Source organism: Osmerus eperlanus, chromosome 3, assembly GCF_963692335.1.
Source record: "Osmerus eperlanus chromosome 3, fOsmEpe2.1, whole genome shotgun sequence".
In the NCBI taxonomy this organism is placed as follows: domain Eukaryota; kingdom Metazoa; phylum Chordata; class Actinopteri; order Osmeriformes; family Osmeridae; genus Osmerus; species Osmerus eperlanus.
The window spans coordinates 19893425-19908997 of record NC_085020.1 but is presented as its reverse complement, the minus strand read 5'-3'; the positions used below and the strand labels follow the sequence as shown (position 1 = coordinate 19908997).

At 50.6% G+C, this 15573-nt stretch overlaps 2 protein-coding genes across 2 annotated transcripts; one reads left to right on the top strand and one right to left on the bottom strand.

The window, feature by feature from the left end:
• Positions 1-2696: 2696 nt before the first annotated feature.
• On the bottom strand, positions 2697-11405 carry dnajc10 (DnaJ (Hsp40) homolog, subfamily C, member 10). The gene is made up of 23 exons (XM_062457739.1): positions 11263-11405; positions 10308-10622; positions 9982-10144; positions 9816-9866; positions 9568-9650; positions 9155-9286; positions 8743-8836; positions 8554-8631; positions 8401-8444; positions 8091-8222; positions 7923-8012; positions 7542-7652; positions 7021-7135; positions 6774-6901; positions 5857-5973; positions 5643-5744; positions 5025-5180; positions 4716-4849; positions 4583-4636; positions 4327-4474; positions 4066-4188; positions 3813-3926; positions 2697-3710 (listed from the first exon to the last, which is right to left on the bottom strand). Exons 2-23 carry the CDS (start codon positions 10503-10505, stop codon positions 3699-3701), a joined length of 2379 nt encoding a protein of 792 aa, XP_062313723.1. The 5' UTR covers positions 10506-10622; positions 11263-11405; the 3' UTR covers positions 2697-3698.
• A 16-nt stretch (positions 11406-11421) lies between these two features.
• Positions 11422-15100, top strand: nup35 (nucleoporin 35). Its single transcript, XM_062457740.1, has 9 exons — positions 11422-11636; positions 12057-12221; positions 12401-12528; positions 12658-12715; positions 12799-12931; positions 13458-13527; positions 13804-13932; positions 14018-14188; positions 14282-15100. The coding sequence occupies exons 1-9, from the start codon at positions 11624-11626 to the stop codon at positions 14357-14359; spliced, it is 945 nt and encodes a 314-aa protein (XP_062313724.1). The 5' UTR covers positions 11422-11623; the 3' UTR covers positions 14360-15100.
• The last annotated feature ends 473 nt before the right edge of the window (positions 15101-15573 follow it).

Genomic DNA, 15573 nt, shown 5'->3' with positions numbered 1-15573 from the left:
CCAACACATACACACTGTCCAGGTGGGGGTTTTCCACCAAGCACAGGACCAGCAGAAACATGGAGCCCCTAGTCGACCTGCTCTCCTGGAGGTACGGTAGGGTGGTAGCAAGGTTGCTAGACAGCAAGGTTGGTAACTAGATACAGAAGTAGGCAGGGTTCGAATTACGGGGGGGATTGACCCCCCTAATTAAGACTTGGACCCCCCCAAAAGAGGTAAAAACAACAGGTCGGGGTGGTCGATACATTTATAAATAGTTTTTACCTGTAATCGTAACCCCCTCCTGTCATTGTATAATTCACACTCTGGGAGCACGTAGGCAGAAAGTATGTAGCTAGCTGTGAACGTAGTAAGTAGCCAGGTAGGTAGTAAGTAGATAGCTATCCCCCTACTTACTGCCTAAAAAGCTATGTAGGTAGGTAGTTAGCAGGAAGGGACATTTTGCTGAGGGGTAGATAGGTTTGTAGGTAGATCGTAAGTAGGTAGGAACAATATACTGGCAGGAAGGTAGGTAAGCAGGTAACCCTGCCATGGAGACAGATAGGTAAGGGAAATCTTCATTGGCTCTGTTGCCCCAAGACTCAGAGCTAACTGCCTGTTTACTTACCTGTCAGTCTACATATCTATTAGTCTGTCTCCTTCCTGATGACTCCAGCATGTGTCTGGACCAGCTGGGCCTGAGAACTGAAGCCCTGGTCGCAGAGCTGAGATGGTCTGCACAGTCCTGAGTGTGTGTGTACATGTGTGTGTGTGTGTACATGTGTGTGTACATGTGTGTGTGTGTACATGTGTGTGTGTGTACATGCGTGTGTGTACATGTGTGTGTGTACATGTGTACGTGTGTGTACATGTGTGTGTGTGTACATGTGTGTGTGTGTGTGTACATGTGTGTACATGTGTGTGTGTACATGTGTGTGTGATCCCTTGTTCAGAGGAAGCAGCGTGTCGTTAGTGTCAGCACGGAGACCATGGGGCGTGTCTTGTTCCGTGGTCCCAGCCAGGACACACACTGAGCGTGTGCGCCATGAAGAGACTTCCTGATGGAGACGTTTTTTTTTTTTTAAGTGTTTCCACGGCGACCTCCCCCGCTGCTCTCCGTTTCATCCCCCAACATCTGCTCCATCAGGCAGCGAGGGAACTGAACCAGCTCCTTCCTTCTCCCCTCTTCTCTCCCATCCTGCTCCTACCAAACATCCCCCCGTTCCACTCTCTATTACCTCCTATCTGTCCCTTGGCCATTGCCTCTCCTCTCCCCCCTCCCCCCCCCCCCCCAGACTCAGGACAGGAAGGACTTGCTGCTGTTCTTCCATGGGAAACTGGCTGCTTGCACCACAGAGCTCCCTCAGGGAGATGGAGGGATGGAGAAAGGGGAGAAGTGAGGGGAGAGAGAGAGAGAGAGAGAGAGAGAGAGAGAGAGAGAGAGAGAGAGAGAGAGAGAGAGAGAGAGAGAGAGAGAGAGAGAGAGAGAGAGAGAGAGGGAACGATAAGGAGGGAGGAGTGTTTCTGTTTCACGATTTATTTTGGATTGGCTTCTGGGCAAAAGCGACCGAAAACATTACGATAAAACACGAGAAATGAGTGGATTTTGAGAGATAAAGATGTGCACACGGATAAAAGAGCCTCATTGTTGATAAGAACCGTTTATTCCAAAGTATAAATTTATTCCAGACTTAAAAGAAGGAACACATTATCGAAATAAATATTGACCCGTCCCCTGCGTTGAGAAAGGCTCTGACAGGAAGTGTAGTTCCCAGCTGTGGAACATCACGCTGCCGACAGCCCGGAGGAGGCCAGAGCAGGAGCCACACACGGGAACGACACACAGCTCTGCTGCCCTCTGCTGGAACACACAGGAACTACAGCGTACTCAGACTTAAAAAAGATGACGTTTAGAAGATGCCGTGCCAACAGAACCCAGAGGAGATGAACTCTTTGGAGTATCTGTGCAGAGCACTGGGATTCTGGAACTACAGGCCGTCCATCAGCACAACTCTTCCTCCTCCTCCTCCTCATCATCACATTCAGGCTCTATTTGGAAGATAAACCTACTTGTGTGGATCACTTAAATGTGTGCGCCCAAATACGAATATACATTTGTTTTCACTATAGCGACAAACTAAAAATGGCTAGCACACACTGTGCTAGCCACTGGTGGCTCCTCCAGAGGGTTGGCAGAGTCACGTAAGCCACAGACAACTGACGGTGGCCCCAACACAAACACAGTCAAATGACACTACATTCAAATCAGAGAGCAGGTGTCTGGTTCAACTGGGACCAGTCACTCGTCCTAATCTCTTCAGTCCTAATCCCAGTCGGTCTGACGAAGAGAGACGTCTTTACACCCACTTAAAAAGTACAGTTCAGTAACAGGACTGGCCGTGTTAACAGGCCAGCCCGATCCGGTCCCAGTCCAGAGGCCTGTACTACGAAGCCAGTTCAACACACCCGGGATTGTATTTCGTTAGCTTGCTTCCCTAAGCCTATCGACAGCAATCCCCTCAGCAGTGTCACAACGGTGGTTATGAACTCGTCTCACTCAACGCAAGGTTTCCCAAAACAGCTATGAGTGTGTCAACGTGAAAGGTTTTTGCACCATAGGACCCATGGACATGGACAGGTTTACCACAGCTGCATATTTTACGACGACGAGCGACGAGCAAACTAAATATTATACAAATCAGATAAAAAAAAAAATATTACTATAATCACGGCTAAAAACAGCACAGTGGCTGCAGGAGGAAAGCTGGCAAAAAAATTGCAGATTGTGTAAATGCATAATTTAATTGGCTTATCGAGATCATTGCCCCATCAGCAAGGCACGACTATAATAGATCTGACTGTAATTACAATTGAGTATTCCGTTAAATTAATGTGCTGCTAGGATCTATTATTATGGCGTGTCAAGACAATTTTCGCTTTATTCTTTCAGCTGCAACCCCTGCAGTGTTAAAGTCTCGGAAGCAAAGAACAAATATAAAAACATTCAAACGATAGCATTTTGAATTCAGATTTGAATTCAATTCAAATTGGCAAGTATGCTAGGCTTCCTTTCAAATCTGAAAAGGTCGACAAGCACGAGGTTTTAGTGCTTTAATCAGTCTGTTTTTAAGATGCTATCGGGATTTAAAAGGCCTATGGAACAGTGAAATGGCTTTGAAATTGCTCGCAGCTAAGAGGGGAAAGAAAATGAAGCGATGAAGACTGGCAACGTTTGGCTTAAGAAGCTGCTAAAGATGAACCTCATGGTTCATCATGTCGACACTCGCCAGGGAGATCTGAAGGGTTTTGTCGATCACTTTTTCAAAACTCTTGCCTTCCTAAGAGACCCTCTCGCCATTCACCGAGATCCTCTATGAACGGTGGCGCCATTTTCAAAGAGATCTGGTTGGTCAGTAGGCGGTGCATTTATACGTGTTGATCTGCCATCTCAAACCGAGATCCCAAGCAGGCTAAGTGTGCAATTTAAGTTACCATGGTGATGTACCCCGGTAAAAAGTGAACCACCGTCGTGACACTGAAAACCCAGGGTTAAACCTGGAGTTTGCTAACGCCAAACCCTGCTTCGTAGTATAGGTCTTTGGACGGATGTCTTCTAATTCGCACCTCCTACGTTCTCGGAGTCCTATATTATCAAGAAGAATGCATGTGCCTGTGGGTTGTGGTTTGGCGGGTGAGTCGTCCAATCAGGTCTCCGCCTTTCACAATTCATCCTATAGAAACACAGATCGGTGCATTCGTGAGTCTAATAGGCCGGACAATGCTCTGTGCTGCGCTTTGATTGGGTCAAGCGAGGGGCCATGGCGACAGCTCACCTTGAGGCTGCTCTGGTCGTGTAACCGTGGCGACAGCAGCTGCAGCCGCTGGCGGAGGATGTCGGCGATGATGCCGGCGTCTCGACTGTTGATGTGCTCCCCTCCCTGGTCGTGCTGTTGACACAGGAGAGGCTAGTCAGACTGGCCCATCTACCAGCCCCGACGGACACGAATCAACCAGCCCCAAACCCTTTCATGACTGGAGGACAGGGTGGAGGGGCCGCTTGTTTCTGCTCAGGAGGCGGTCCCTTACCCTCCTGGTGCCCAGGTGGGGGTAGAACCGGACGCTGGGGTAGGCGGTGATGCCAGCGCTCTGGCATGTCTGGTAGTGCGCCTGGCAGTCCACCTTCCCTGCTCTTACAGTGCCCTTCACCATCTGACACAAACACACACACACACACACACACACACACACACACACACACACACACACACACACACACACACACACACAGTAAGGCAACAGAACCATCTTGGACAGTGTAGGAGCCCGCAGGACTAGCGACCAACTTACCCGGGCAAGAACCTCAAACTCAGGAGAAAAGTGCTGGCAAGGCCCGCACCAGGGAGCATAGAAGTCCACCACCCAGTGGTCCTGCCCCCCCAGCACATGGGTCCTAAAGCCCTCCGGACCCAGGTCCACCGATGCCCTGGGGAGAGACCTGACACACACACACACAAAACTGAATAATAGTCATGATTCTTGATTTATGATATCAGAGGTTGTTTACCAGAGCACTGCCTTGTTAGAACTGGAAGAGACTTCTTACCCCAGAGCCCACACCTTGAGAGAGTGGGAATCCCTGTGCCAGCCACTGTAGCCCCTGTACACACACAAACACACGGTCAGTGTACTCCATGGCTGTGAGAGTGTACTACAGTACCAGGCTAGGCTGCACGTACTGGAAGTGGTCTGGTCTCTGCGCGTTCTGGGGGTACAGGCGGATCTCTGGGTACGCTCGCACCCCCTGGTTCTGACAGAACGACTGGTGCTTCTGACAGTCCACTGACCCGACACGGATCACGCCGCTGAGCATCTACACACACACAAACACACACAGTGAGGGACTAGAATGGAGGTGAGGGGGTGGACGTGGGCCTCAGTGGACTAGCCTGGTGGTTAGGGGGCGGTGTGTGTGTGAGGATGTGTGTGTGGAGATGTACAGGCGTGCAAGGATATACGTGTATATTTGTGTGTGTGTGTGTTCCTACCCGTGCCATCCTCCTCCACTCTGGCAGCAGGGCCTGGCAGGGCCCACACCACGGGGCGTAGAAGTCCAGCATCCAGGTCTCCCCCTCCGGCCTCCTCCTCACCAGCCTGGAGAAGCTGTCCTGGTCCAGCACCTCCACGCTGGGGTTCACCAGGTCCTGTCACAACACACACCACCGCGTTGGAGGACAGCTGGATAGGGGGGGGTGTTTGCATCAGGGCGTGTGTGTGTTTGCATTCGGGTGTGTGTGTTTGTATCAGGGTGTGTGTGTGCGTGTATCAGATGTGTGTGTGTGTACAGTACATTACATTTATGCATTTAGCAGACGCTTTTATCCAAAGCGACTTCCAAGAGAGCTTTACAAAAGATCATAGGTCTTGTGTGTGCGTGTTTGCACCAGGATGTGCGTGTGCATATATCAGATGCATGTGTTAGTGTGTGTGTTGGGGAGTGTGTGTTTGCATTTATCAGATGTACGTGTGTGTGTGCGTATATCAGATGTATGTGTGTGTGTGCGTGTTTGCACCAGGATGTGTGTGTGCGTTTATCAGATGTGTGTGTGTGTGTTTGCACCAGGATGTGTGTGTGCGTTTATCAGATGTGTGTGTGTGTGTGTTACCTGTATGAACTCCAGGATGCCGTCAGCAGAGTGCTGCCCCTCGTACTCGTGGATGCCGGTCCTGTTGAAGATCACCGTGGTGGGGTAGGACTGGACGTTGTACTGGAGAACACACACACGTCACCACGCGGGTATGGCACCTGCGAGTGGAGCTGTACCCCGTTACACCCCCCCAGCAATGGTGGGAATGGTACGGCCCAGCTGTGGTACCTACCCTGCTACACAGCTCCTCGTGAATGGTACAGTCCAACGTTCCAAACTTCAGCTGACCAACCAGCTGCACCGAGGCCTTCCTCAGCTCAGGGAGGAGTGCTCTGCATGGAGGACACCACTACACGCACGCACGCACACACACACACACACACACACACACACACACACACACACACACACACACACACCAGCGTGTCAGAGCCAACCCCATCTACCGAGCACTCCCTGCTGGATCATGCCTGATAACTGATAACCAGGATCCAGGATCCAGGGGTGTGTTTACCTTCTGGGATGGCTGTTAGTTTAACAGACCAGTCAGAGATTAAACACAGCTGGAGAGCATATCATATCTACAAAATGAGGACATTTTACAAGCTCAAACACAGACACACACACACACCAGTATAACAAAGGGTTTCCTGCAGCACTTCGCAGCTAAGGCGGCCGCCTAAGCAACACACGCCTGCCGCCTTAACTACGTCGTCATCAAAAAAAACAAATATATATATATAGACCTATATATTTCTTTTTATTATTATATATTTTTTTTTATGAGCGATATCCGCCGTGTTACTCAGTCCTGTTTTCTCCTTTTCATTCCAAACCGTGACCAACGCCAGTCTCCCTTCTCTGCAGAACGCATAAAAAAAAAAAAAATGCAAAACCCACCCTACCACCTTAACTAACAAATGTTCTGCGGGAAACCCTGTAACATCATATGGTGGGAGCTATTGGGATCTGTACTAGACTTGTAAAAATATATTTTATAAAGAGGCTTAAACAAGCTACATTCCCTTCCCCTCTTAATTTGTTGGTTAGAAAAACTATTAAGTGAACAAATGATCTCAAGTCTTAACAAGGGATGAGGGGGGTGGGATATAGGGGCTGCTCTAGCCAATCAGCGGCGGGGGAACTCACCGGAGCGAAGAAGTCGACCAACCAGGGCTCCTTGACATCGAGGGGGAAGGTGTCTGGCCTGAGGGTGGTCACATGGGCCCTCACGCTCTCCTTGGCAAACGCCACAATGTTATACAGGACGTCCCTCCCTGGCAGGAAGTGACACGGCACACAGGAAGGATGACTACCTGAAGATTAGGAAGGTTCCGGGCGGAACTACATGACAGTCCGTTGTAAAAATGAGCGTTTAAACGGAGGAGAGGCTGACCGTGGTGGATCTCAAAGTCGTGGATGCCCAGGCCTTTGAAGACGGCGATGCAAGGCTTCTGGATGTAGAGAGAGCCACACAGCTCTGCCTCCGACAAGCAGTCCACCCTGCCCACCTGGACACACACACACAGGACAGGTTACCAGACTAAGAGACAGACTGACTATCGCAGAGACAGACTGACTATCGCACAGACAGAGTTGACCATCAGACAGACAGACAGAAGTAACCATCACATACAGACGTAACCATCACAGACAGACAGACAATGGTGACGGTCAGACAGACAGAGACAGGGCTGACCACCAGACAGACAGACAGACGTGAAGGTCAGACAGACACAGACAGGGCTGACCACCAGACAGACAGACAGACAGACATGAAGGTCAGACAGACACAGACAGACAGAGACAGGGCTGACCACCAGACAGACAGATAGACGTGAAGGTCAGACAGACAGACAGACACAGACAGACAGAGACAGGGCTGACCACCAGACAGACAGAGACAAACAGGCACACCTGTATGTGGTCGTCTCTCAGCAGGGTCTTGAGCTTCTTGTACTCATGGGACGCCAGGCCCCTCTGACCGAAGGAGAAGCTCACCAGCCAGCGATGGCGCTCCAGCTTCACCTGCAGTACACAGTCAGTCACCAGGGGCTGCTGGAGAACTACAACAGCCTGAGAAACACCGTCTCCCAGCCTGACCAACAACCAGGTCTATTCTGAAGGGATATGATATGTTACTATGGGGATACCAGGGGCGTAGAAGGCCCGTTTGGTGTGAAGGAGACAGATAGGAGGGAGATTAGGCTGGCTTGACGTCAAGGCTGTCCCCAGCATGCTGGGTTGAACCAGCCAGGGTTTTTCTGGACCGGACTTGAGGTTGTGGTCGTGTGTTACCTTGAAGCTGTCTTTGGTCAGAGTCTCCAAGTCTGGCAGGTGCTGGATCACCTCACTGTAGATGTCCCTGGCATCCAGACTTTGAAGGAACTACAAACACACACACGTGTAAGCATCACAGCTGGTGGACGGCAGTGTGTGTGTGTGTGTGCCAGGGGCTGGCCTCACCAGGACGCTGGCCCTGTCCTTCAGGGTGCTGCCAGGGGGGAAGAATGCGGTGGAGCTGCCCGTCACCTCAAAGCTGTCACACAGCTCCGCCTGGGTGGTGCAGTCCATCCAGCCCACGTTCACCAGGCCCTCCTGCAGAGAACACGCACACAGGCACACACACACACAGAGGATTGAGATCCTAAGCTCCTGTGCCTGTGAAGCCTGATAGAAGCCGGCAGGGCCCGTGTCTGTCTGTCAGTCAGTCAGTCTGTCTGTCTGTGGGCTTGGACGAGGGCGAACTGCAGGACAGATGGACGGCCAGACTCACCAGCATCCCCGCCAACTTCTGTCTGGTCTGTGATCCCACGCAATCTGACGAGAGACAACAGACACCTTGAGCAAAAAAGGTACACGCTCTCATCATTACAATGGGAAAGACACGCGCGCACACATCACACTCACACACACACACCATCAGTACCTCCAGTCTCAGCACAGAAGGTGATAAGCCAGCCTATGCCTGACAAAAACGATTGCTCAATCTCCTTGAAGATGTTCCCTGTTGAGAAACACACAGGATTTGAATCAATGATGTTCTGTTACAATACAGCCTGGAAAGTCAGTTGGCAGGGTTTGTCCATGCCCACCATGTGATGAAACTCCTGTTTACCTTGCCAGAGCTCTGTGACTCTGCTCTTCACAAACTGCATGGCAAACTTGGTGAGGCTCTCCTTCGATCTGTCCCCGTGGTACTTTTCAGGGTTCTGCGGAGAACACGGAGATGCAAGTTAAACTGACAGGCAGAGAGCGCTATGTTAAGAGAGAGTGATAAAGAGAGAGATGTAGAGAGAGAGATAAATGTATAGAGATGTAGAAAGAGATATATATATATATATAAATATATAAGAGAGAGAGAGAGAGAGAGAGAGAGAGAGAGAGAGAGAGAGAGAGAGAGAGAGAGAGAGAGAGAGAGAGAGAGAGAGAGAGAGAGAGAGAGAGAGAGATGACGAACACACAGAGGCAGACAGGCAGAGACATCATGAAGGCGGTGTTCCTGCCTGTGTCGACAGAGGAGGCCTCACCATGCCGGCTTTAAAGACGTAGAGGCTGGGGTAGCTGCTGACGCCTTTGCTGCGGCACAGCCGGCCGTTGTCGCCACAGTTCACCGCTCCGATCCTTATCACGCCGTCCATCTCCTTTGCAAAGTCCCTCCACTGCAAACACAAGAAATCACACTTAACTCAACTACTCCTGACTGCATTCAGTTCACCGATGGCAGATCCAAGAGATTGAGAGATGGCGATAGAGAGATGGAGGGAGAGATAGAGTTAGAGAGGGAGGGAGATAGACAGAAAGAGGGAGATAGAGAGAGAGATAAAGAGAGAGAGAGAGATAAAGAGAGAGAGAGAGAGAGAGAGAGAGAGAGAGAGAGAGAGAGAGAGAGAGAAAGAAAGAAAAAGAGGGGGGGGTGAAAAAAGAGAGAGAACCTGTTTACCGTGGGGGCCAGCTCGTGGCAGTGGGAGCAGCGAGGGAAGTAGAAGTTGACAAACCACAGCTCCCCGGAGTTAACCGCCGCATCTGTAAACAAGCCGAGAGGACTCACAAACACGACCACACGAAGGAAACGGCTCTTTGAACAGCATACAAGGAAACAACGAGGCTAACCAAGCAAAGGAAACCAGGAAACTGCACCTTCAAAGCCAGATCGGATCAGCAAGCTCCAGCGACAGGTTCGCTACTCACCAAAGTCTCCTCTGTCCAGAGTGATGATCTCCAGGTCGTCGTCATAGATCCCTGGGAGGCACAGAAAAACACAGCACAGAGACACCCCGGTCAGTCACACAGCACAGAGACTGCTATCCAGCACAAGCGCGACGACAAAGCCCAAACGTCAGCGTTTCTTCCATACCGAAGTCGTATCTGTAGTAGTTCCAGCTCTCGTAACGCCCGCCCTGCTGCTCGTCCAGACCCTTCTCGCCGTACTTGTCGTACTTCTTCCTCAGGTCCTCGTCCTTCAGCACCTCGTACGCCCGGTTGATCTTCAGGAACTTATCGTGGGCCGTCTGGTCATTCTGAGGAGGACAGGTGGGAGGGATGAGATAGGGGGGGACTTAAATCGGGACTCTGGTGTGGAGAGATGAATGACGAGGTCGCACGAATACAATGCGATGTCACTGCTGCTGCAGCTGTGGTTCTAGTGCAATAAAAGAGCACAGCATGCTACCAAGTACTCACAGGGTTCTTGTCCGGGTGTGTTGTGAGTGCCAGCTTCTTGAAGGCCTGTCTGATCTCCCTGGTGCTGGCCTCTCTTTGGACCCCCAGGAGCTTGTAGTAATCCTCGTCACAGCTGACGGGAAGCAGCAAGCAGGCTAGGAGCAGCAGACACAGCCGAGTCATGCAGGCTGGGGCACAGCTGGCTGAGGCAGGACTCATCGTCACGCTGTTAGAGGGCTCCAGAGGTCTCCGGGTAGTGGTGGTGATGAGCTGAGTTTCAGTGCTGGGGTTTTGATCTTCACTCAGACCTCATCCTGGTACGCAACGTGTCAGTGACTGTATGGATGTTAGAAGTGACACGACAGCATCCAGTTTTGTGAGAATCGTGTCTGTAACAACCGTCACTACCAGTTAAGGAAATTCTGTCCTGTTGCCAACAACGACTGACTCGACTTATAGCCCTGAAGAGAAGCATAACTGGTTGAGAAGGAATGCAGCTGAAGACCTGAACTTGCATAGATGGGAAAATATTGAGACCCTGGCTAGCTATTAAAGATATCAATATCTAGCCGATAACAAAGAGATACAGATAGATAGCCAGATAGATAGATTACTATGTCTTTAATGGTAGCTGCGTTTCAACTTCATCCACATCAAAATAGTATCATCATCCACTCGAAATTGTAGACTGTGTAGAAAAGGGCTCGGGAGACATCTTAACTAGCTTGCAGAGAAGTCATAAAGCAAGAAAGCCGGCATGATGTTAGCATACAAGCTAGCTGGCAACCTACATTCCTGTAGAGAAAATAGAAAGTTCTGGTCGTGCTAGCACGCTACCTTACTAAGATATCATACCCAGATCTACCTAATACGGACAGTTAGCTAGCTACTGTAGCTGATAACGGCAATGGATCTAATCAATTATTTCTATATCAATATTTTCTTGAAAAATGTAAAAAGCTTATAAGTAACTAACCTTAACAGTGCGACTTAACACTGAAGCCTGTCGCCTTCGCACTCCACCCTGACTGGTTGGCAATGGACTATTTGCTCTCCGATTGGATGGCAATTGCGCAGTCTCTAGCCGAGGGTTTATCAATTCTGGCAACCTTGGCCAAGGGTTTTAAAATCAGGCAACCCCGGCCAAGGGTTTTTCAAATCTGGCAACCCCGGCCAACTCTCCTAAGCGCGAGTTCTGACCGATTGCTAAAGACTTTTAGCTAGTTAGCTCGGTTAACGAGCTTGGTAACGGAGCTGCCGGGGGTGTTTGCTCCCTTGCTGTTTGTCTCGGCTGGATGACCGTCGTTGCCTAGTCAGCTAGGAAACACCAGTGAAAAATGGAATTTCAAGGTTCGTATAACAGTACTTCAATGTTCAGACAGTCTAGATATTGTTAAAACAATACCCATTGATCGTTTACCATCATCATGTGCCTGCTAGTGAATGATTGCAGTTAGCTAGCTTGCTGGAATAGCTGTTAGCCCAGACCAACCTAATTAGCTAGCACAACTGTAAGAAAGACCGTAGCCTACGTCAATGTCTACTTAACTAATATTAACTAGCACAACTTCTGTGCTCGATTTACTGTTAGCACTACAAGTAATAATTGTAATATTATCTAGCTCTAGCTGTCTATTTGTGCAACTGTCTCTGATCGTTCTATGCCAAGTTAATGAGCTAACTGGCTAACTTTCAAATAGCCGCTAGCGAGCTAACTTCTGGTCAGCTGACAGCGGCATTCTCAATTTGAGTCTTATCATTTGGACACAGAACCAATGTCTCTGGGCTCGCCCACGTCTCCAAAGTCCGGAACGGGGGCCCAGTTTCTTCCGGGGTTCTTGATGGGGGACCTGCCCGCTCCAGTAACCCCTCAGCCGCGGACATTTGGTGTCTCCGGTGGTGGCATCATGGACATGAGATCGCCTTTACATTTCGGTAAAGTTAGCTACAAAGCTCTCTAGCTAACAATCTGTTGCGATGCGTCCTAAACAATCTTAAGTATTATCTAGCTACTTAGTATGTAACTATGTACCAATTCGTTTGCTTTATTAGCGATGTAAGGTAGCTAACTCACGTGTCACAGTTATGGGGATTAAGATGTCCGTACTTGTCAGGTGGCTCACCTCCCCAGCCTGTGGTCCCCACACCCAAAGACAAGAGTGGCGCCCCGCCGGTGCGGAGCATCTACGACGACCTGGCGAGCCCAGGTGTCGGCATGTCTCCAATGTCTGCGCACAAGCAGGTAAGCCTCCACGAATAGTGGCAAACGGTTTAATTATCCGTTAGCATATCCGTTGCATAATAATAATTTTAATGTGTCAACATAAAGCGTCACAGTCATGGCTAACTTGCTGTGGTTCTCTCCCGTCAGCCCTTCACCTTTGTTCAGACCCCCATGTCTGGCTTTATGGCTGCTACTCCAGGAACAGGTAACTGCTATTTGTTGTTATTATGAGTGATTAGTGATGGTGTGTGTGCGGTCCATCTATGCTAACCACAGCACCTACTCCAGGCTCCAGTCTGCTGGGTGGCACCAGTGTGGCCCAGCAGCTGAAGTCTCCAGCCCAGGTGGACCCCTTCTTCACCCAAGGAGACGCCCTCTCCTCAGACGACACCCTGGACGACACCTGGGTCACGGTGTTCGGGTGAGACCCTGGCAGGGACACCACAACACCAAGCCCAGGCCACACAGCACCAAGCCCAGGCCACACAGCACCAAGCCCAGGCCACACAGCACCAAGCCCAGGCCACACAGCACCAAGCCCAGGCCACACAACATTTACATTTAGTCATTTAGCAGACGCTCTTATCCAGAGCGACTTACAGTAAGTACAGGGACATTCCCCCGAGGCAAGTAGGGTGAAGTGCCTTGCCCAAGGACACAACATCATTGGCCTAGCGGGGAATCGAACCGGCAACCTTCCGATTACTAGCCCGATTCCCTAACCGCTCAGCCACCTGACTCCCTCAACACCCCACAACACCAAGCCCAGGCCACACAGCACCAAGCCCAGGCCACACAGCACCAAGCCCAGGCCACACAGCACCAAGCCCAGGCCACACAGCACCAAGCCCAGGCCACACAGCACCAAGCCCAGGCAACACAACACCAAGCCACACCATGGCCTCACATGTACATCCAGTGTTAGCTGATTGTTGTTTTCTTTCCAGCTTCCCGCCTGCCTCGGCCTCCTACATCCTCCTGCAGTTTGCTCAGTACGGGAACATCCTCAAACACGTGGTGAGCTAACCCTCCCTTCACCTCCACCCACCCTTCACCTCCACCCACCCTTCACCTCCACCCCCCTTCACTGCCACCCTCCCTTCACCCCCACCATCCCTTCAACCCCCCCCTCCCTCGACCACCATCCCACGCCACCACCCCCCTTTCAACACCACCACCCCACCCACCCCCTTCCAACACTCCCCTCCACCACCATCCCATCACACCCTTTAGGTTTCCTCTTGCCGTCCCCCCTCCCCCAGCCTCTAACTGAGAGTGTGGCTCCTTGTCCAGATGTCAAACACGGGGAACTGGATGCACATCCAGTACCAGTCCAAGCTGCAGGCCAGGAAAGCCCTCAGTAAAGACGGCAAGATCTACGGAGAGGCCATAATGATCGGCGTCAAAGCCTGCATCGATAAGGTGAGCGCGGTTGGCGTCAGATGGTCAGCCAACACGGAAGCATCCAGAACAAGCAGCTCATCGTGTGTGGTTGTGTGTGTTTCAGAGTGTGATGGAGAGTTCGGACCGAGGGTCCGGTTCCAGCTCAGTGTTCTCTCCTGCCTTAAGAGGCGGAGCCACCCCTGGCCACACCCTCCCCTCCACGCCCATCTCCACCCCCCGTTCCACCATGAGACCCCTCAGTGCTGCCTACAAGGCCTCCAGCAGCGACTACCAGGTAGCCATGACCTTTGCACCCCTCACCTCCATTCCCTGACCCCAGCCCTGACCCCAGCCCTGACCCTATGCGTGACTGCTGTTGTGCTTCCAGGTGGTAGCCGACCGACAGACCCCCCGCAAGGACGACAGCTTCGTCTCCAAAGCCATGGAGTACATGTTTGGCTGGTGATGCCCGCTTACACTGTAAAAAAAAATTAAATAAAAAACTCTTGCCTACCTGGCCTCCAATGACGATCCTCCCATCAGCCGTGATCCCATTGGTCGGAGGAGGGCAGAAGGCGGGGCTTGGGAGGATTCCAGGGATTGACGCCGCTTCTGTCTGAAGTGAGCAAGAAGCCATCTTTCACTGTGCAGACAGGCTGTCTGACCAGTCACCCCCCCCCACACCACTCCTCCTCTCGTTTTCTATCATGGTGCTACGGGACAAACACACAGCCAACAATCTTTCCAAAGTGCCGCTGTTCCCCAGAGGATAGTCTTGCTGCTCAGCCAGATAAACAGGACTTCTCAATGAGTTGTCTGTCTGTTCTGTTGATGTTATTTGTCTGTGCGTTGTGGATGCATTTGTCTGAGTGTTGGTTATGTATTTGTGTGTTTGCCTGCGTGTGACTGAGGCTCACCAGACTCCCAGCTGTGTAACAGACTGGAGCCTCCCTCTGGTCTAACCCACAAGCCACTACGCAATCCTGACGTGTCTCCTGGTCCAAGGCCCGGGCCTCCAGAGACCCGGAAGACTTTCTAGAATCATACTCTTAAATTTAAGGATGACGCATATTGCCTTTGGATGCAAACTAAATAGTTTTACAATTTAATGATCGCTCATTTACTAGTGTATCAAAACTCCTTGTTTTGTTTTATCTCTTGTTTTCACAGTCAGGGAGCCTTGTTGAATAAAATGGTATTTGATCAACATGAGGCTTGTTGTTTCTGCTGTTTAGAGTAGGGCATGTGATGATCACACTGTCCACCAGATGGCACCATTGCTACGCTGTCAGACCCCCTGACAGTAATGTCTGCAAGGCCATGCACTTGCCCTCCTCTCTACACACAGTTCTTGTAATTTACCCCCCCCCCCCCCCCCCCCGTGCATTGCTCCTCCTCCTTTTCTGTACACGGCTAGGTCATCTCTCAGCCCCGATTACAGCCAGACTGCTTTCTTACATATGTATGTACCCTATTAACACATAAATATACATCTGCATGTACACTACTAACACATAAATATACATCTGTATGTACACTACTAACACATAAATATACATCTGTATGTACACTACTAACACATAAATATACATCTCTATGTACACTACTAACACTATACTGGCAACTTGGAATGTTACCGCTTCAACATAACTCAGTCCTCAACAACAGAGTAATGGACTT